Raw genomic sequence first — 22,167 nt, 5'->3', positions numbered from 1 at the left:
TGTTTCTTCCTAATATCTGTCACACTGCTATCTGACTTTTGCAGGACTTGACGAAAGAGAACGACTTTCCATCACCATGGAGTCCTTTTTCAGATGGAGGAATCAGTAGCAAGTATGTTCTGTTAGCAAAACTCCGTCCACATTCTGCTCATGAGACCCCCCCCCCCCCCACACACACACACACACACACCCCTCCATTGCAAATTCTGGAGCCTTGAAGACTCATCAGCTGTGATGTTTGAGATTTCATCACTGCTATGGACAAGGAGCAACTGGCAAAGCCTGCCAGTTTGTCATCCATTTTATTTTGCATCCTATTTCATCATCTCTGCTATCTGCAGCCTTCAGAGTAGCAAATAATCTAAATTATTCTCCGGAGATGAGAAATTGTTTAGCTGCAGCTCTCTAACAGAGATCTCCAACCCTGCTCCTGTAGAGCCCCAATCAGGAGGTTTCACAGGTCATTACAAAATCGCCTTTTCCTAAGGACTAGGAACAGTTATTAACGACCAATTAAGCAGGTGATATGTCAGTTAATTTGGAGTAAAAATATGAACACCCTTTAGTCCTTAAGGAAGGATCAGAAAAAAATGTCTTGCTTAATTTTTCAATAACAAGTGTTGCTAATCTTCAGAAACAGATGGCCTAGATCATTGTTCACCAAAACCAGGACTGTAGACTTCCACTCTATAGTCTAAACATTTCCAGTTGGATTCTCTGCATCTTAAGATGACCATAACTGGGGTTCCCCAAAGCACAGTGCTCTATTAGCTGAGTGCCTCTTGGATTGATTTGTCTAAACTATCTGCAGCTTCAGCCATGTTAGGTTCACTGCTCCTGCAGTGTCGGCAGTGACTGTTACACCATTCCTCCATCTGATGTTATCTGCTGTTTAAGCACAGTTGGACTTGCAGCATGAAAAATAGCGGGTGGTTCTCACAAGTCCACGACTAGGAGGACAGTGACTCCACACCGGTGGTAGAGGGTATAAAAAAGAAGTAAATCAATAACTTATTGTAATGTTTTGGTTACTGAGTTTGTGGCGTGTTGTGGCCTGAGGTTCCCTGTATTAGCCTGTGATTTCATGCATAAACAGCTGATGAGAGTTATGAAGTCTACACACCCTGTGGGTGGAAGGTGCATGCAGAAGGGGTTATATATGAACTGCGAAAGGGTAGATGTGAGCAGAATTGTGTATGAGTGTATTAGTACTCACTTAATCGTGAGAAAGCAACTTGATAGTTCAAAATGGCAGCTATGCGTTTAACATTTCTGGAGTGACCTTTCTCAACCTGCGGCTGTCGATTGCTGTTGTTGTTTTTTCTTGGTGACCGAGTCCATGGGCATGTCCACTTCCCCCTGTTTACAGTTCGGAATGCTGGATGTCATCACGTCAGAGCTCGGAAAGCGGTGTCCCTGTACTTTCACAGTCTTTCCCTCTTCTTTCTCCCCCTCCCCAAGGAGCCTTCTCAAAAGCGTTGAGGAGGAGTTGTTTCAACGGTAACACTGTGGTTTTTCCTGTGATTCCCATTCACCTCATTCCCACTAATGGTTCTGTGGTGGTCGTGGTCCCAGTGCTTGTGGAGTAACATGTGATGTGCCTGTTATAGTGCAGCTTCATATCCCTCCCATGCGACTGGCTCAATTAATGGAAACAGCTGCTGTATCTTGAATACTCCTGTGTTCAAGATTGCATTATCGCCATGAAGTCAAAAGTAATAAGAAGGGGAAAAGCCAAATACTTGTGCTGCTTCTAATTTAGTTGTCTGATAAGAACTTTATCCTGTGTTGCTCAAAAAGGCATTTTAGTGTCTTTAGTTTTTCTGTCGCAAGCCATCAAGAAATTGGTCACTCCATAGATAGTTGATTAAGTGAAAATATTACTTTTTCATGTTTGGATTGAAGTTCCTAATTATCATTCTGAAAATGTTAGTGTTTAAGAGGTATGAAAAGTAGCTTGAGTTCTTGTATTGTCAGCTCTGTGTTCGCATTAATGTTTTTGAATATTCACATATTTTTTTCACCAGATTGTAAATTTGTGTTCCCTAGTTGCCTGTTAGCACATGATCAAACAGAATTAATTTTCTTGCATCACTGCTTATTTGGGGATTTTTTATTGTGTTCTTCACAGTTCAGCACAGCATCAGATACGTATTGATATCCCCAAATACATCCAAACACCATTTTACAACACCTAGACCAAGCATATGCTTCAGAAATGCCTGAAAATGGATTTTAGACGCATGTTTAGGTTGTGCATATTTAGGAGTACTATGAAAGAATGTATTGAATCAGACCATACGTAACAGGATGTTGTTTTAGGCGTGATTTCAGAGCGTGAGGCATTTTCAAAATTCTTTGGGAGAGTTCTGAATTCTGACCTTGGATGTAGTTTGGTAGGGAGGAATGGGGAACGGTTGTAACATGAAACTTACAGAACAGTGTTGCATTCTTCTTGTACAGGACAGTTAGCTGGTGATGCATTTCTGGTTTGTGGGATACCACTCCCTTCCACCAAAGAATGTCTGGACAACTCCAACTCCTAGTTTGACAAGCTCTGTGAATGGGCTGCGCTGTGAATTCCTGATCCCCTTGTGGGATCGATTAAGTGGCACATTGATTTTTTACCTGTGTAAATGTACTTTATGAAATATTGAATAAGATGAAGTGTGTTATTTATAGCTGAAGTACAGCTTAGTGCATTTATCAATTAAGATTTCTTAGGGTTTTAACAGGGAACAAAACAGAAAATATAGAATGGATTGATTTTTTTATTTCAGTTCATGAATTCTTTTCTTAATTCATGTCAGAAATATTCAGCAAGTGATCATATTTGGCTTGCAGAGGGGTTTGTGCTTTCTGTGGAGAATTCCTATCTAGTGAGCGGCACAGGGTATCTAAACCTTTTGCAAGGATTCAAAACGATTCATTTTAAAAATGAACACAGCTGCACTCTGGGTTGGTTCCTTTTTTCTGATGTGAAGGTGTGGCTGTGAAGGTGCATCACTTGGGTCACATGTCATTTTTGGTTAAACCTTAAAATCCCTTTTTCACACTTTCATTTCACTCTCACGGGGAGCTGGCTTCTCTTGTGCATGTGAGCTCGGCTTGCACTCTGCTTTCATTAACCCACAGCCCTGCAGGCCATTAAGAACTGTGTTCTGCTCAACAGGGGACACATGACACATCTAGACGACTCCTTTGAAGATGTAGAATTGTAAGTGTGCATTAATTGTGAAACTCAGAACTCCTTTGATCAGTTCCATGTTTCTTTGTTCTTATGTAACTTATTCTATATCTTAACTTTTACAGGTCAACCTTGAAGCAAGGAGTTCCTCCCCCTCTGCCACCAAAGGTAGCAGATCTGTCATCTTTACTTCCACTATGTTCAGCTTTCTTCTTACTCCAGACTTGAATCTTTTTATGAATTTCTATGAGCAAACTGGGTTTTTTACATCTCTCTGAACTCGGATCCTTTCTGAATTGTTCTGCATGCTGTTTTGAGGAAACGCAGACATTATTTTTATGTCTCCATTTGGGTGGGGTGATGGAACAATTATTCAGACTTTCCAGAAGATTATAGAAGTTGCTGGACACCACATTCATAAGTTAAAATGTTAGATTTAATACTACTGAGATCCCATTTCTAATGTACTAAGCATTCAGATCCTGTTTTTACTTTTTGTGTCAGTTGACTGCTGTTCAACTGGAACAAACAAGCACAGCAAAGTCTTCTGCCGTAGGCCATAGTTTCAGCATTTCAGTGTCGGTTACATTTCTAGAGAAAAAAACATGAATGCACAGAATGGGACAGTTTAATTGTTTTTTTTAAGCAAAAAAACTTAAGTCAAGCAGAAAAAAGAAATTGAGATGTCACTGGTGTCTCCTTCCTTTGTGTTACAGTCTGTAAATGATTAAGATGTTTGGTGACTAGAGTTGTTGATCAAGTGTATTGCAGAAAGCTTACTATATTTTATATGGTATTATAACAGCAATGTTAGAGGTCTCTCTAGTGTTCAAAACAGTATATAATATGCTTAATTTTTTCTATTGTTTTCCTCTTGGACAAGCAGTATTTCTGGAGTGCATGAGAGTAGGTGTGCTATCTCTTAAGGAGGAATGTCAAAATATTAACGTAGTATTCTCAGCCGACTCAATAGTATCATGTCGATTCATCGACTTGAGTCAAGGAAAGAAGAGATCTTGGGTCACTTGGCCCAAGGTCCCTGTGAGTCAAGGAACGAAGAGATCTTGGGGCCACTTCCGCAGTGTTGTTGTTTCTGTCTCCCAGCCGCGCTTAAACAGCAGCTCGGAAGAAGGCGGTCTGGATGAAGACAACGGCCTGACGGTGCGGCGTTTTCCCAGCTCCGAGAACGGGGCGGAGCCGGGCCTGCGCCGCCAGAGCACCCCAGTGCGCGGCAGTCAGCCCGAGCACTCTCCCCCGGGCTTCCTGTCGGCCAGCGTGAGCAGCCCGGGCCTGCTGGCTCACTCTTCTGAGCTGCGTAAGGCAATGCACAGACACAGAGCACGCCCTCCCCTCGTCCCCTGGAGTGTCTTCTGCCAGTACCAACCGTAAAAACAGCTTCATCATTTACTTCACACTTATTCATTCAGACAGACGCAGCCATCACATACTGAATGAGAAATGCATTCATTCTGCTACCAATAGCAAGTGTGTGTTTCTTGAGGTGCCAGAATATTTGTAGAAAATGAGAGCAAGATGTTTGTGTTAAGTGAAGTGAGATTTTTTGTGTTGAACAGAAAACATTTGATAGAAACAGAATGTATGAGCGAATTAATTTTTTTAGATACTCTGCTGTTTCTTGGTGTTCCAGAGTATTTACCACTAGTATGAAAAAGCTGAGCTGTTGTCATTTGTTCTTGGAGCAAAGGAGAGCAGTACCTCAGTTTCTGATGCCAGGTGGTGCATTGTATATTGGAAAAGGCTACTTAATATGATTCATTGAATTGAGAAATTGTTCTTCTTCTCCTAGACAACGAGGGGCCCAACACAGATGTTAATGGGGACAGTTGTAGGCAGCCCCCAGCTCCACCTCTGAGAAGGGAGAAGAAGGAGTTTCCTGTGAGTTTCATTTTTTTCCTTCAACTCTTAGAGCCGAGGCATAAGCCCATAGGAGTGATGCTCTTGTAACATTATTTTTTAATTGATTTGGGTTCTGAATTAAAATAGGCGTCATTTGTGGTAGAGAAAGCAATAGGAAGGAAATATACTGTTCACGGAGGATAAGGTATTTACTTTTATTTCAGAATGTCTTCATCAGAAAGAAAGCATTTAAAAACATCCAGCTATACATGTAAATGTGCTCTCAAAATAATTAACATGGGGGCATTAATCCAAACTCCCAAACAGACTTTACATCTTTCTGAAGTCATTTAGTCAGATGGTATCTTACAATTGCAAATATTACTATTTTTCCTCGAGTGGGGTTTGACATTGGGACTAAAGTAGTAAATAACCTGTTTCTCTCCATAGAAACCAGCAATCAACGGGCTTCCCCCCACACCAAAGGTTTTAGTAAGTGTTGATGTTGTTTCTCCTCTTATCCCTTTTATTCTTTTCCTTTTAAGACAATTAAAGTTGGTCTCCTATCAATTTTCACCTGTGACACAAATCCCAAATACAAATCTATTTATATATTTCAGGGTAGAAAGAATTGGCATTGATAAGTGCGATTCAAACCACAATACTAGTAAACGGTAAACTGTAACTTGTAAAATCTCCAGTTTCAGTCTCCAAAATAGACTAAATCTTCAGGTCTGTGCAGTGCCTTATTCTGCAATTCAAAGCAAGGCAACAAAATGTCTGGTGATGTGATGTGGCCTTACTACATTGTAAACAAGCAGGCTTATGAATACATCTCTTTTATCCCAATAGCAATATTGCTCTTGACTTTGAGACAATTTTGCTGACAAATAGTACTTGTTAACTCTGCATGCAGATCACGTTGCAAATATCCGCTGCACAAACCTGTACTTCGTCACTCATACATCACATTACATTAGTCATTATGGTGACTAGTGAGCAGGAAGTGCTGGTTTTATGTCACAATTCACACAGACTCTTGCTCTCGCCCGTGGCGAGACCAGCGGTTTTTGACAACATGGTGACATACTTTCCCAAAGTTCACGATTTTGTGCTTAATTCAAACTAGGTTTTTCTTTTTATACATTTTTGCTAAATGAAAGGGCTTCTGGGAAAACAGATACAGGTGTACTATAGGTTTGTGATTACTGTTTTCTTTACTTGATCAGTGTTTTTTAAATGAACATAAAGCCAATGCATTAATGCTTTAATTATCATGTAAGGAAAAATTGCTTATGTGTTTTAACCTCATATGTACTACAGTACATACTTTAGTACATTAAGCGACGGTATAGGATGTAGACTTGGTTATATAGGAAATTGGCTATTTGTGACAGTTCTTTGCACCAAACCCTTGTAAATGTCAAAACCCTAGTGTATTATTTCAAATTGTTGCTGTACATGAAAGTGCTGACAATGTGCTGTGTATGTGGTGTAGATGGGCGCCTGTTTTTCCAAAGTGTTTGATGGCTGTCCATTGAAGATTAATTGTGCCACGTCATGGATTCACCCTGATACCAAAGGTAACATCCTAAGACAGATGTGCAATCGCAGTTTTTCATAAGGCAGTAATGGAATCTAATGCAAAGATGTTTTAGTTAGTTAGTAGTTAGTTGAAAATCAGTGATGTGGACAATAAGAATAAGCTGAACAATAAGCTGAGCCAAACAAGTTGCTTTGAAATATACAATTTATTTAGAATAGAAAAAAGCATCATACTAAATATACAGTAAATGGCCTAATATATTGCAATCATATTTTAGTGGTTTAACAGAGTACAACAAGCTACGTATATGTCATAGTTTATATGATATATTGTTTAATATTGTCTCTTTGAAGAAATGATTTGTTGTAATGTTTTTTTTATAACTGCTGTACCATCAAATATAGGTTTGTCAGTCTTCCAAAGAACTCTTATTGAAACAATTTCCATACAAAAGCAAGCCATCATTATGTATTCTTAGTTGTGATATATACAGAATATTTTTATGAATGCTTAATTTGTGAGCTGCCTGGTATCAGTTAGTCACAGTTCTCAAGGAGCAAAAATCATATTTCCACTTTCAGACCAGTATCTAATCTTTGGGACAGAAGATGGAATTTATACTTTGAATATGAATGAGTTACATGAAGCCACTATGGAGCAGGTGAGGGATTATCTTCTTGTGACTAATGTATTAGAAAACTGGACGGATAGTACTGTATCTTAAAAGATAATAAACTGCAAATGGTGGCTTATTATGCTTAAGGGGAAATATAGTAAATAAGCCTTTGCAGTCACATACAGTATATTCTCAGTTTTGAGCTTTGTCAAAGAAAAATTTAGTGTTTTAGAGCAAAATATCTCTATTAAAATGTCTTATTATGAATTTAAATCTTTATTAGTGCACAAGAATGTGGTATTTTTGTTTTGTACCACAACCCTTTTACGACAGGAAAGCAGAAAATGTGTTGAGTTTCACACTCTAAGTTATCTTTTTTTGTAGCTGTTTCCAAGGAGATGCACATGGCTGTATGTTATCAACAATAACTTAATGTCTTTATCAGGTATGTAGGAAGCTTCTTCTGAGGAGTTTTTCTTGTTTATTGTAATGTTCACCCACAGCACCAGTGAGTAAGATCGTGGTCCTAATTTTGGCAAAGAGGAAAGCTTTGACAAACTTCATAAAAATGAAGAAAAAGAATTTGCTGTCTTATTTGGTTAGCAATATATAAGGGGTATTATCGCTTTTTGTAAGGTGCCATTAGAAATTCTGACTTTATATTTGTAGAAAGACAAATGCAGTAGCAATATAGAAGACTGATTTCTGTCCATTTAGAACAGATGCCTTTGCTGTGAAAGACCACTATCCTTAAAAACACATTTAAGACATGTAAAGGAGTATATTCTCTATTTTAAAAAATCAAAATTGAAATTCAACTCTTACAAATCGTACAGTTGTTGTGTGTGGATGTAGTGAAGATTGGTAGTCACTAGATGGCAATGTCCTGAGACATGGTGGCTTTTCATGACAGAAGATTCCAGTTAAACCCTGTACTATGCTCAGCTTTTCTGAGTATTCTTTGTTGAAGTTACTTCAAAGGACGTCATTTTTCATTTGATTTTTGTAAATGAAAGGGCAAGTGTAGAAAAACAAAAATGAAGGATTTTGAGATATGTTTGACATGTTTCCACTACATTCTAAATTTAGAGGTTTATACATTGTTTTGTTGCTAAAACTACCTTTAGTTCACATAGCAGAAGATCATAATTCTCACTAAGCATTATTAAATGTCAAAGATGAATTCATCCCCAGGGTACTTTTTGTTGCTCTCCATTACTGAAGCCTGACAGTTTCCTTTTGCTGCCATTTTCCCCTCTGGAAACTAACATTATGAAATCGCACTTTCACAGCTCTTCATTGTAACACAGCTTGTGTTGTGGTGTAAAGTAATTTAATGTCTGTTTTTCTTTCGTGTTTTTCCTTGCGGCTTTTTTCACTCCTTCCCCAATCTGGCTTGGCTTAATGTCCTGGTAACCTTGTCTACGCCTTGTCTAGAAGGTAAAAATGCTTCATTTTTGCCCTTGTGTATCTCTGTGATTGTTAGCACTACATCAGAATCTCTTGCCACTGCCATTGTTGAAGAATCTCATTGCTTCTGATTATTGGTTCATGTGTTCTTCACCATTCAAAATCATCCTGAGAAGAGTAATACCTTTCCCCCATTTGCATTCGGTTCCAAGCTTTTACTTATTTTAGTGTAATTCTCTGAGGACCTTAAGGGGTTATGTTATCATGTTTCAGGTTTTAGCCTTTTTTAGTGTGGCTTCTTTTAATATGGTAGAGGTCATGAGCATTGAAGACCGAACTGTGGAACACAAATCTAGAGATATTAACTGCTGTCACACATTGTCTGCACACAAACACTCAAGAATACAGTACTCTGAAAAGAGATTCTCACAGTGGGCCAGTGAAGAAGTTCAGCCTCCACAGTGTCTGAAAGGGTACAGTATAACATTTGAATTGAATGGCTACTGAAAAATAATCTAGACAGTGAAACTGGCCACCCATATTCCAACTTCGTTTGTTTCCTATGTATTAGTGCTATCTCTCGGAAGATGGAGACAGGTTGGTAACAGCAGTGAATAGTTATATTTTTTAGTGAGATATGGTTTAATAGCTACACTTTTTAAAAACATATTTAGAGGTGCCTTATATTTCCGCTGTTTTACCTTATGTTTCCAGCTTTTTCAACTGGAAAGTCTGCCTGCGGCGGTGTTGTTTGACAGACAGGCACTAAATCCCTTGTTTCATTGTTATTTCAGGAAAATCCTTCCAGTTGTATTCTCACAACCTCATTGGACTTTTTGAGCAGCTTAAGAAGCCAGGACTGGCAGCTCAGTTTCAGACCCACAGGTTTCCTGATAAGATATTACCCAGGTGGGTGACAACACTTTTATCATACTGCTACTGCCAGGATTGAAAAGTCACTCCTCACCACCTGTCCACAGAATCTCTCGTATTACCTGATAATAACATACCCCAGCTTTGCAGCAGGCCTGTCCCAGGCTCCATGCTGTGACAAACCTGATGGGATCTTAAATATTCTGTAATGAGGTGCACAGTACTGGTGGTGATTATAGCTAAACTCTTCAGCCTAGGAATCACAAGGGACAACGGGCAGAGCTTGATTTGTAAGTCGAGAGCTGTCGGAGCTCGATGTGAGGAGGGGAGTAAGAAGAGAGCAATAGGGAGTACCAGTGCGCTTCACTCAGACATGCGATTTACTCATAACATCATAACACACTTTCCGCTGTCAAGAACGTACTAACACGGTAACTTAAAAAAATATCTTGAATTTCAAATTGATCCCATAATCATACCCTGTTAGACCTACACGTTTCTTGAAACGTTTCCACTCTGATGGAGCTGTAGTGAGGTGTGTTGGGGTTGTGAACCTGAGTGTATGGTCTCCCATTGAGACGACCCTGTGAATGTGTCACTGAGGTGACGTCACCCGCTCGAAACCTGGAGAGCTCTGCAGCGGCGGAGGGAGTGGCGCAGTCCTCGTGCTCAGAGCCCCAGGGGGTGAGCAGGATCAAGTCCCAGGAGGGGGAAAAGGGAGCTGCTCTCGTCATGCAGGCCCGGCACATGGACAGTCTGACACCGAGGTGCCAGATCAGAGCTTTGACACAAGTCATACACAGCACGAAGGAATCAGAAAACTTCTGAAGGAATCAGAAAAAAAGACAAATTCATTTGATCCCATTTCATACCTTTCCTCACAGAGAGCTTTAAATAAAAGGGGCCTTTCAGAAGTATGAATTGTAATACATTTTTAGTGATATGCTATAGTCTGCTCCTCATCAATTGTGAGTAACACCTTAAAACTTCTGTAACCAGGCATAGTACAAAAAAAAAGGAGTCATAGACTTTCTTTTTCCTATTCTAGCATATCTTCATGTGTGGGTCAGATTCCCTGTAAAATACGTATTTGTACTCATGCGAGAAAGCAAAATGAGGTGGAAGGGTTAAGAAATGACGGCATGTTTTGTTACAGGAGATTTGCCTTGACAACAAAGATCCCAGACACAAAAGGCTGCCACAAGTGCTGTATTGGTGAGTACTGACGGTCTTTCCGATGGTGAAGTCCATTGTAGGCAATCGAATTAGACATTTCATCCCTATGTTTGTCTGGTGATTCATGATATAACTCAGGACTCGGGATGTAGAACTTCAGGGTGGCCTGGGCACTAGGAGTATTTGCTGCTTACCAAAAACATGTTACACCCCTTCCTATTTTATCATTTGACATTGTAAGACTGAATGGTGGTGTAAAATCATGTTCAGTTAGTGAGTGTATATACTCCAGACTATCAAAGCAAGAAGATCTATATCAACATAGGAAGAGCCATAACACTATCTTATGTTAAGAACCTATTGGCTCAAAAAAAAAATCTGCAAAGAGCAATACAGTATTCCTATTATTCCAATACAGTTTCTTAATTGTATATTAACTGAGAAAATAATTCTGTTGATGAACAGTTTTAGTAATTTGAACCACAATGTAAAAATGTCATATATTACACTTTAAGTGTTAAAACTAAGACCGTAGTTGCATTAATTGACAAACTACTTGTTTTTGCTGTGTCCCTATGATCTGTTGTTGTGCTACTGCTGTGTTGAATATTTCGAGTAGTTTGAGTTTCGTGAAGGGATAGTTAACAATGTTCTTATCCTAGTGAGAAATCCGTACACCGGGCACAAGTACCTGTGTGGAGCACTGCAGTCTGGGATAGTCCTACTCCAGTGGTACGAGCCAATGCAGAAGTTCATGCTGATAAAGGTCAGTATCCACTTCCATTAAAATACGAAGAAAGAAAGAATCATGACACAAGTCCCAGATTCTCTCAGCCCATTTAGTCCTGAAACCTCAAAACAAAATGTGATTCATCCTAGCATTTGGAGTTGTGGCCCATGGAGATTTGACTTGATGGTGTTGGGAATTTCAGCTTAATTGAATCTGTGAATTATTTTGCAACCACACTGTATATAAACACAAGAGTGTGGCATCCTTTGGCAGGGGATGTTTGTGAACTCATGCACACGTCATAGTGGCACAGGCATCGGGAAATTAGCACATTTACACAGGGCCACAGTGTCGCAGCGGCGGCAGCGAGGCTTTGGTTGACATTGTGTTCCCTGCAGCACTTCGACTTCCCCCTGCCCAGCCCTCTGAAGGTGTTCGAGATGCTGGTGGTGCCCGAGCAGGAGTACCCCATGGTGTGTGTGGCCATCAGCCAGGGCAGCGAACCCAGCCAGGTGGTGCGCTTCGAGACCATCAACCTCAACTCCTCCTCCTCCTGGTTCACCGAAATCGGCTCCGGTGAGAACCCAGAGCCCAGTGCCGGCCTCCACATTCTCGATTGCCAACAAAGCCAAGCGCTGGACAGTTCATTAGTGCAGATTTGACAACGTCTGTGCCCTGTATTGGGTTTTTCGGACATTGTGCTTTTGTGAGCCAGCTTTGAAACCCAGAAAATAGACTATAATTACTGGTAGAGCTTTGGAAAAGGCTGGGGGGGGGCATACAAATTGGCATCACTCGAATTGGTTTGAGAGGAAAATATCTGTATCTCCACAAGTCTTTGTGATTACAGCTTCACACTGACTCGCTTTTAGAGAACAGCATGTAATTACTGAGTGACTCAACTCACTGACTTCAAAAACAGGTGGCCTGGTCCTCATCATATAACAAATACATGAATATATTGAGTTTTAAGTATTCTTATTTGGCTATTATTGTAGAAATACCTTGTATGAAGCTTTATATAATTAACAGATTTGATGTACTCTACTGTGTCCACACACAGAAACTTTTAAATCCAATCGAAACTTCTGTACAGTGTGTGTGTGCATTCACCTATTATGTAAATAATGTGGGATTATAAAGAGGAAGGCATTAGGGTAACACTGAATATAATGTATTTGTTTAACAACCCAAGCAATAGTGCTGTAAAAAATAGGTGTTTTTCAGTGACAAGCTAAATAATATTAAATGTATTTCTATTGTGAAAATCAGAGGGACTGTAGCTTGGTTATTTGGAAAGTATAGTGAGATGTTCTAAATTCATTCTGAACTTCTGTCCCATAGGAGGTCACCAGGTTGATGCCATCCATGTGACCCAGTTGGAGAGGGACACGGTTCTGGTGTGTCTGGACAGTGAGTATGAGCAGTTCACATTCAGCCTTCTGTCTTTAATAAAGCAGAACACGGAGCAGAACTGCCACATCACACTGGCAGTACAGATTACAGATTTCACTTTTACATAACAATCACCAACAAACCCAGTTGAGTTTTCCTGTTCAGAAAAGGATGTGCACGGTAATATCTTGGTTCTGAAAACACTCTTTGAAGGCTAATTGTAATCTAACTAAAGGGGTTAAGGACCTGACTTTCATGAAGGAACAGTCAGCTGGATGTTTCTCAGAATGACAGAGCTTTTATTTTTCTACCAGTAGCATTGACCGATAAAGAGGTAAACACTCAAATAAATGAGACACTGATATCTTGACTAGCTCATTTGTCCATTTATCTGCTAGGCTTATCAAAGCTGGGTCTGTATTCAGAAAAGAAACAGAAATTGTGTTGTTACTTGTGTGCATTTACAGTAGGTGATTCTATGGTGATAAACTTTCTGGTTATTTATATAACCCAGTTTGAGCATTGAGAGATTGGGGTTATCTACTATGAATTTTCTGTCACCCTAATCTTTTAATTTATAGATTTTGTTAGTGTTTTCTATATTGCCTGGATTCACTGTAACACTGGTCAAATAACTGTTTTAGTTTTAAACTGTTTTTACATTTTTGCTATTTACGTTTCTTTTTTTTGCAGAAAATTTGAAAATTGTCAATCTCCAAGGCAAGTTAAAGTCCAACAAAAAGCTGGCGTCTGAACTCAGCTTTGACTTCTGCATCGAGTCTGTTGGTAAGTTAACACCTGAATGGACAAAAAAATCAAAAGTGGTGTTTGGCGTATGCAAATCCCCAAATTAGATTATGTTTCTAAGGATGAATGTATGATAAGTCTTTTGTGTGTCTTTTGTGGTGAATGAAATTCACATCTTAATGCAGGTATCTTCTCTGTTAGTGTGCCTTCAGGACAGTGTGTTGGCTTTCTGGAAACATGGTATGCAGGGCAAGAGCTTCAAGTCAAATGAGGTACAGTATGAAAACCTGTGGGTGCTTTGCTTTCTGTCGCCATACTGATGACTGACAGGCTGGCCCCCTGTCCATAGACAAACTGTGCTCCATGCAATAGCTTTCTTTGTTGGTTTTGAAATTCCCATCAGTTGCTTTATCTCCAGCTCAGTGCTTAAAATTTCCCATTTTCTCTGACACAACAAACAGCAGACAAACAGATTATGCAAGTAATCACATATCTGTTTTTGTGCCTTAGATATATTTTATCTATCCCTTCATCACATTCATGATTTAGCAGAATTAGCCACTAATTCCTGGTAAGGATCATGGCAGCCCAGAGTCCAGGAAGTGTAGGGAAAAAGGCAGGACTATGCCCTGGCTGGAATGTAACTTCATTGCAAGAGACGGACACACTCACTTTAGAGACACTAACTTAACCGCCTTGTCTTTGGGAGGTGCAGCAGGAGAACATTCAGACTATACAGAAAGTGCCCTAGGCCATATCAAACCTAGGGAGAGCTGCCTGTGTATTTGACCTTAATGTAATGATAACCTAATCAGCATAAACAATTGAAACCTTTCTTTTTTTACACTGATGTACAATGGCTTTCCAGTTATTTGTAAACCTTCTTCGTTGTGTGTAGTGGGGCTTGGCACTGTTGAGATCAATGTACAATGGTCCATTATGCTTGCTGCATTTTAAAGTTCTTACAGTAACAAATGAAGACATCAAATAAAGCCCCAGAGAGATGTGAAAGAAAAGTCGTTTGGCTCCGGTTCTTGGCTGGCTCAGTATGAAAGATAAAATGGGGATGTGCTCCTGATCCACAAATGTCAACCTCCATGCAAAATTCATGTCCAATCGAAAATAAAACAGCTGCACAGAGGGCCTGCTTGTAAATTATTCATTGATTTTTTTATATGATTCTTTTGAAGGCTGCTGCTTGATGAGGAAACTCATTCACATGTGTCTGCTCAATCGGAAGCCTGATGTCTTGCTTTGCTTTGAAAGTATCCAACCCTGCTCGAAACAAAGTGCCTTTGCCATTTGTTTACTTGCAATGCAAATGGCATTTGTTGAGCACAAGATAAAAAGTCACAAATGTGCCAAGGCTAAGGTCTTGTTGATTGAGCCGAGAGCGTTATCTTGTGTGGGAAAAGAATGTGATCAATTAGGATGACAGATCACACAGCGCTGTGGGAGTGCCTTGGATACTGTAAACAGCAAATGACACAGTGCTTGATTTATCGCAGAAGGTTTTAACATAATCCAGAAAACCAATTTCTTAATTTCAAGATCTGAAATAACAAAAGCTTTACCTTAATGTGACAGAAATTATGTTGTTTTAGCCCATGCGATCTTAATTTTAGAGAGTGAATGTAGCTCTCCTGCAAGGCTGAGTTGCAGAAGACGGCTTTTGCTCAGAACCATCAACACTCAGCTTTTGTTTTATGTGCACTTCCTGAAAACACAACTAAATCCTTCATTTTTCATTTTTTATTCACACTGTCTTATAGTTCGTTATGCATTGCACATTGAGATGCTAAACTGACAGATTGCGTTGGCTGAACCCACCTCTGGTGGGCTCCACATTTACCATCTGTTGTCACAGGAACATTGGGAGAGTGTTTGCGTTGGGTCACCATGCAATTCTTCACTAGTGCTGAGTCATTTAGTCCTACACAAAACCAAGACAGCAACTGTAAGGATGAAATGTCATTCAGTCATTCTTTCCAGCACAAGTGGCAGGAATGTGTTGCTTGCTGTGCAGGAGTGGTTTTATTTCACGACAGATCAACAACCACATGGCTTTGCCTATGTCTTAATTACCTCATTTGATTCTTTATTTCAAGCCTTTCTGTTCACTCTAGCAACAAGTCATTCTATTGCACTTGCTAATGACAGCTCACTAAGCAGCTTTTTTCATTGACAGGTTACCCAGGAGATTTCAGATCAAAGCCGGGTCTTCCGTTTGCTCGGATCTGACAGGTAGGCAATGAAAAGGATTATTTCTGTTAGGACTCATGGTTTTGAGCCTGGGAAATTCATTAAGTGTGAATCAAGTGAATCACCATCAAGTATGAATGACGTACTGTCGTAAAACCATAGACATTTCAGCATTCATTAATTTAAATGGATTGAATCTTTTCATCCAGGAGATTATAATCCTCAGTGTCTGGAGACCTTCCATGTTTCCTATAAACACTGCCTGCATATGTATTTTTTAATTATTTTGGAGTGTGTTTCCACGTGACAGCATTTATCTCTTGCTTAACACATTGCTTGGCAACAGTTGCATCAGACATATGCTCCCCCTGGACCAATGTTTCCATAAAGATCATGAGAGAAGGAAGTCAGGTCCAAGCCTGAGTTACAGAAGTTATTAAATTAGCTTGTATTCGGTATAATAGTGTTTTCCATAGCAAAAGATTTTAAATTCATTGATGTCCGGTCTTTGAAATGAATTGTGGCTTTTCACAGTGAACTGTGTTCAGTCATAGTAGAAATAATAACCTTCAATGGAAATTAACAGAGAAAATAAGGAGCAGTTTATAGATGCTAATTCTTTAATGTGTTTCTAATTTATTTGAAATGACTCCAATATGTAACTGAAAAACAAACGCAGATAGCCGTCAGTAGCACAGTTGTTTTTGTGTTTTGTTGATTTTTGATAGAACTACTGAAATATACGAGAATTCGTAGTTATGACCCTGCTAAATGGTATGTGCCAGATATTTTTTTTTCTTAAAAAATGCTACTAGTTTTGGATTGCATATTGACCAACTGTGATTTCATATGTGTATTTTGAAGTTTGATTATGCCAGGTAAATTAGGAGTGTTTTCCATGCAGCAGCAATCTTACTGAAGGCACAGGGGAAATGCACTGTGCTATAAGTCACTCAGTAATGCAGCTGTCTCCCCTGGGCATTGATGTCATCAAAGCTCTGTTAAGATGTGTATGAGTTAACCCATAAACAAAAAGGCAGTGCATGTTATTGTCTAAAGTATTTATTGCTTGAAATCAACTTAATTGGCAGTTGGTACCTTGTTCTAAAACTACATTAAACTATGGTTTATGAAGTATACACCATATAATAACCAAACCAATCATTGTAAACTTTTTTTATTTTGAATGCCTTTACTAAAGATCTTTAACATGCATATTCTGGTTACATCTTTCAAAACTTTTCAATTCTACCTTTGTCTTCTTTTTTTATTGGTAAAATATATCTACAATACAGTGTCTGAATCAACATTACAATACTCTAACATCTAAAACAGTATTACTCAATTGAGTAATTACTCAAGAGTATGATAGCTATACATTTTTATCCTTATTGAATCAGAAGTACTATATGCTATAGACCAGCATCACTACTAAATTATGATAGCAATGTGGCATATTTTGGTCACTATCATTACTAGAAGCCCCTGTTATTATACCATTCCTTATTGACAGAATAGATTTCTACGATCAAATCTTAAATGGGTCAGTTCCTTAAGCTTGTGAAACTCCTTCATTACTGATAATGTAATTGTAACAACATAAAGGACTTCTTTTCAGACTGTAGACAATCCATTTGTTAATGTACTATACCTCTTCTCAGTCATGTGCTGTTATTTTCATCATCTCAAAAGCTTTTCATAGCTGCTCTCATAAGTCAAACCTTTAAACATTAAGTTCTTTACACATTAAGCCATTAGAACTCTCATTACAAACTGACTTTGCTGATTAAAGTAGCAAACAAGTTTGAATTCTCCAAAGTATCTTGCATTTTGAATCATCAATTCATGTGTAGCATTGCTTTAAAAAAAACTGACCTGTTTTGTGAGTTATGAACGCATTTATTAAAAGTCTTGCACAATCCTATTGTGATTACAGTTTACAAAAAACATATCCATTCTTCAGTTACGTTTACTTAGAAAAAAATATTTCACACCTAAATAGAGGTTTTTGTTCCCAGAAAGAAAAGGTGGCTGATATTGTTTAATACAATTTATACTAGTTCATACTAGTGTAATAATTCATACTCTTGAATACAATTTCATATTCTAGTGCATATCTTCATTACAGAGATGCTTTTTGTGACCGACTCCTGTTATGGAAATTGTTCATATTTCTCATTTGGTAGGATGAACATTGAAACGCTTGTCAGGCTCATCAGCAGCTTTGGGCTGTAATTAGTGCTGCTGTATTAGCTGTGGTTGTCAAGCTGCTAGGCAGAACATCTTTAGATGACCCTGAAGACTTCTTGACTCAGTCCTTATACATTATACATCTCGGCCTCAAAATACCCGAACAGTGTTGTTTGCAAAAGTTCTCACAGGCAACAAGCCTCTGATTTGGACGAGCCCATCATGGCAGAAACACCTCGAAAGACGCAAATTCTGCCTGTTCCCATGTTTTATTTAAGGGCATTTTTGGCAGTGCCAGTCTGGCTTAGGTATCTGTGTGTGTGCTTCTGAAATTACATCTCACAGATGCTCAAGAACAATAGACTGCACCATTTCTCACCTGCCTGTTCCTGCCACCCCTTGATGCTTTGAAATTGAATTCACCTTAACTGGACAGGATGTTTTTTGGAGTTGGTTCGTCAGGTGTGGAATTTAAGGTTATGTTAGGGGACAATTTTGAATTGTGAAGGAAAGCACATTTTTTTGTCAGATGTTTTTCACATCTTTTAATAACTAGGCATGGCGTAAAATCATACTTAAATGCCTGTTAATTTACTCTTCCCTTTTGTGTTTGTTAAATGTAACAGCTCTACCAGTAAGGTTACAAAAATGTTCATGTCTTTGTCATGCAGTGTAGAACAGAGAAGGTCAAGTCAAGAAGTACATTATTGGCCACTAAATTAAATTGTTTTAAGAGGTTGTGTTTGTAATTTGTGTTTGTAATTTGCAAATCCTGTAGAACATAAATATTCCTTCCTGTATAACAGTGCATTGGTCTAGATATTGTACCTGATTTTCTACCATCAGATTTAATTATGGTATTCATGCAATTCTTGGTTTCACTTCAATTAACCTTTTCCCTATTTCAATTACAGGGTGGTGGTGCTGGAGAGCCGGCCAACAGATAACCCCACAGCCCTGAGCAACCTCTACATCTTGGCCGGCCATGAGAACAGTTACTAGAATTGCACTGGCGTCACGTAACAAGATGGCTGTAGCCGCGGAAAAATGCTGATCAGACTTCCAACTCTGACGTACTCTATTGCAGGAGGAACTAGCATGAGGAGGCAGCCAGCTAATTCCTGTTGCTTTTTTATTTAAGTGTTCGCTTACTGAGAATGCGAAGAGGATGGCATCAGAGATAACATGAACTGAAGAACTCACAAAAGATGTCACAGAACAAAGCGGTTTTGCTGAAGCGTTCAGTCTCCTGCACCCCAGCAGAGCCTCTAACAATAGTGCTCCACAGCATCAGCTAGATGTCACAGCTTGGAGCATTCTGGAGCTAAGGGAAGCCCTCAGCCAGGAGGCTCACACTGGCGAAGTCTTTGGATCCAGGAGATCGCTGTGGTTAAATACACCCTGTGTCAGCATGTGGTTGGCCAACTTGATCACACAGAGCTGATAAGATGTAGCAGTTAGAGATCATTGAAAGTCACAGTGGCAATAAAAACATCTTTGTGTTGCTGTAAAAGCATACAGTATGTGCATTCATGTTCTTGATTGAGTGCCATAAAAATTAACTTTGTTTGACTATTTCCTCCATACATTGTAAAATGCCATTGTATTTTAGCAGAAACGCATTTCTGTAGCAGAACATAATGCAAATGGCTACGTTGGAGGGAATTTCATTGTGTAGTTTAGATTACCAGACTGAAGTTGAATATAAAAGATAAATACCATAGGGTTTTGTAAAATGGCATATTTAAATCTTATTTATTAATCTGCCAGTAGTAGTATTTGTAACCATTGGCGGGTCCAGTCCTGCTGATTTGCAGGGCCTTAAGCCCTTGTGTTAACGAAGAAAAGGTTGCTGAGCATCTTGGGATTATTTTACAGCTGTATAAAATAGAAATGCTTCTTTCTGCTTTTTTTAGTTTTTTGAGTATTCTATGTAAAACATTTAACTTTTTTAACTGTTACTTTTACTCCTTATTTGCACCATGTAAGCACTTTTGTACATCCATTTGTTCTGTTTTGTATTTAAAAAGGAATTAAGCTTGGATTTTCATAACATTGGTATTCCCTTTCAAAATTTAGAGGTAGTTTTTTTGTATAAAAATGGTATTCTGTTAATAAAATTACAATAATGTATTTTTCCAGCTAATCTTGCATTTCTCAAGGGCACTGAAATGATGTCCTGTAAGGTACTTTTTATGTAAAGTGCATATTATCAGGAATTCTGTCTTAAATTTCACTGTCAGCATCCAAAACAATTTAAACACAAGATAAGATACAACATGGCACTGCCCAGAGCTGCTGAGAATAGTGTTTTTAAAAATGAGACTTTTATCACTTACCAAGCCTCCCAGAAAATACAGATTTGCGGTTCTGATTTTAAATAAATGCCCAGTGGCTTTTTTGCTACTCAGGTTGTCCATTGTGATTATTCTGGTCACCAAAATGTTACTGTGTAAGAACTACAGTATAGACTGTCTTATTCTTGCTAACTCTCTTATTGTTTTTAATGTGGGGAGTAACTACTCTGCTAAGCCCTAATACGTCTCCACGCGTTTCACTCAGCCTCCCTACTTGCCATTGTATAAAGCTCACAATTCAGTTCCTTAGCCTGCTCTTCTTTTTTGCTGCTTTTTTTCTGTTGCCTGCATGCTCAGCTAAAAAATGAACTGTCACAGATCTATGGGTTGAGGCACGTTCTGCTACTGCATGGCACTGATCAAGCGTACCTGCTATGATCCTTCATTCCTATTGGATAATGCATGGAGGATAATAAGCTTTCATGGGCATGGGCTCAGAGGTGTGTTGGACTGAGGTGTAAGATAATAACAGCGAATGTGACCATGGAAACTTTAATCAAGGACTCGTTTTTGTTGTGTGTGACCTTTGCTCCTTTAGTGCCTTTCAGTAGTGCAAAAAAAATGTCTACTGTTGAATTAATGCAACTGCAGCAATGCAAGAAAGAGAAAACGGTTATTTCTTTAGGTGTTTTAAAGCTTAAATATTCTTTAATCTCTGATGGCTAATATATGCTTCTATAATTTCTTATTTTGTATCCAGTTACTTTCTTATGAAATAAGGTGTAGGTCAATGTTGTTACATTTGTTCCAGTGACATTAATAAAAGGCTTTTTTGCTATCTACAGTGTGACACCAATTGGCTCAGCACATTACTGTTGTACTACTGCAGGCTGTATCAGATGTTGTATTAATCTTTTCTGTTTCAGGAATTTTTAGTTTTCTGCCCAGTCAGGAGGCAACACTGCTTTCTCTCCTGGGTTTTCTGTAGGTGTCTGTTGTGTCACAGGTTATGGTTTATGCCCCATACAGTGTTACAGCTGAATGAGAAGTTTAAACAAAAGCATTGAACTTACAGAAAAATACCTAGCGTTAAAGGATAGCTATTTACGTATTCACTGTGTATCAGTGTATCAGTCAGAACAAAGGTTGATAATACAAATATACCAGGAAACAGCACTCTGGCTACCCTTTAATACTAATTACAGCAATTAACTGCGATTTGCTGCACCTGAAGAAAAAACATTTCCCTTTGATGGTGTGAGAAGAACCATTTAACTAATGAAGGCTGTATGCAACTGTTTTTTTTTCCTTCTGAACTGTGTTGTTCTGAAACATACTGAACACATTTATGAGTGCATTTCTTTGGCTTTATTCTAATACCCTAAGAGTGTGATCTGAGCTTGTGTTTCAGTGCGTCTGTTGGTTTGTTCTCGGCAAGCAGAAGCCAGTACTTAGGAATACTACTGAAAATGTGAACTTGGAAGTTCGTAAAATAGGCAATTTGTGATGTCTTTCCATTATACTAAAGTGATTTTTATTATTGGGCTGCTGTTCAAACTAGTAAATTAAATTAATAATCCATGTTAAACAGAATGTGAATGCAAATGCCGTCAGTGCATTACAGTGGAATTTACTCATTACCTACTCACTCAACGTATTTGGTGCACTTAGTGTAACACAATTGAGAAACGTTTTTAAAAACGCACTTATAAATTAAGTATATCGCAACGAGAAAAAATACTGATCTTCAAGACATTCGTGCAATTCTGTTAAACGTACTAGGAGATAGCGCGTTCCAGCCCAGTAGAAGAGATTCTTGTGAAGGAGAATACTGTACAGTGCTGTCAGACTGGTACGAAATACACAGCAGGTAGCCTATTTTAAAGGGTGTTGTGCTTAAAGAGCACACATGGGGGCAATTAATATAAACTATATTGCAAG

General features: G+C 38.8%; 1 protein-coding gene across 4 annotated transcripts in view; it reads left to right on the top strand.

Moving 5' to 3' along the window:
* map4k5 (mitogen-activated protein kinase kinase kinase kinase 5) overlaps positions 1-20,335 on the top strand; it is a 59,867-nt gene extending 39,532 nt beyond the window's left edge. For 2 of the 4 annotated variants that reach the window (XM_069193253.1, XM_069193252.1), the window contains exons 16-34: positions 45-112; positions 1,462-1,500; positions 3,173-3,217; positions 3,313-3,355; positions 4,292-4,502; positions 4,995-5,083; positions 5,495-5,536; positions 6,543-6,627; positions 7,172-7,251; positions 7,591-7,651; positions 9,411-9,525; positions 10,646-10,704; positions 11,328-11,431; positions 11,794-11,971; positions 12,740-12,808; positions 13,484-13,576; positions 13,739-13,809; positions 15,726-15,781; positions 18,844-20,335. In XM_069193253.1, the coding sequence (XP_069049354.1) occupies positions 45-112; positions 1,462-1,500; positions 3,173-3,217; positions 3,313-3,355; positions 4,292-4,502; positions 4,995-5,083; positions 5,495-5,536; positions 6,543-6,627; positions 7,172-7,251; positions 7,591-7,651; positions 9,411-9,525; positions 10,646-10,704; positions 11,328-11,431; positions 11,794-11,971; positions 12,740-12,808; positions 13,484-13,576; positions 13,739-13,809; positions 15,726-15,781; positions 18,844-18,931 (1,596 nt within the window). In that variant the 3' untranslated portion in view covers positions 18,932-20,335. Of the gene's footprint in view, positions 1-44; positions 113-1,461; positions 1,501-3,172; positions 3,218-3,312; positions 3,356-4,291; positions 4,503-4,994; positions 5,084-5,494; positions 5,537-6,542; positions 6,628-7,171; positions 7,252-7,590; positions 7,652-9,410; positions 9,526-10,645; positions 10,705-11,327; positions 11,432-11,793; positions 11,972-12,739; positions 12,809-13,483; positions 13,577-13,738; positions 13,810-15,725; positions 15,782-18,843 lie in introns of those variants that run through there. The other 2 variants (XM_069193254.1, XR_011190229.1) reach the window with 2 other exon arrangements.
* The last annotated feature ends 1,832 nt before the right edge of the window (positions 20,336-22,167 follow it).

This window comes from Lepisosteus oculatus, chromosome 8 (genome assembly GCF_040954835.1).
Source record: "Lepisosteus oculatus isolate fLepOcu1 chromosome 8, fLepOcu1.hap2, whole genome shotgun sequence".
Classification (NCBI taxonomy): Eukaryota; Metazoa; Chordata; class Actinopteri; order Semionotiformes; family Lepisosteidae; genus Lepisosteus; species Lepisosteus oculatus.
Note: the sequence above shows the minus strand (reverse complement) of the source record. Positions and strands in the feature narration are given on the sequence as shown.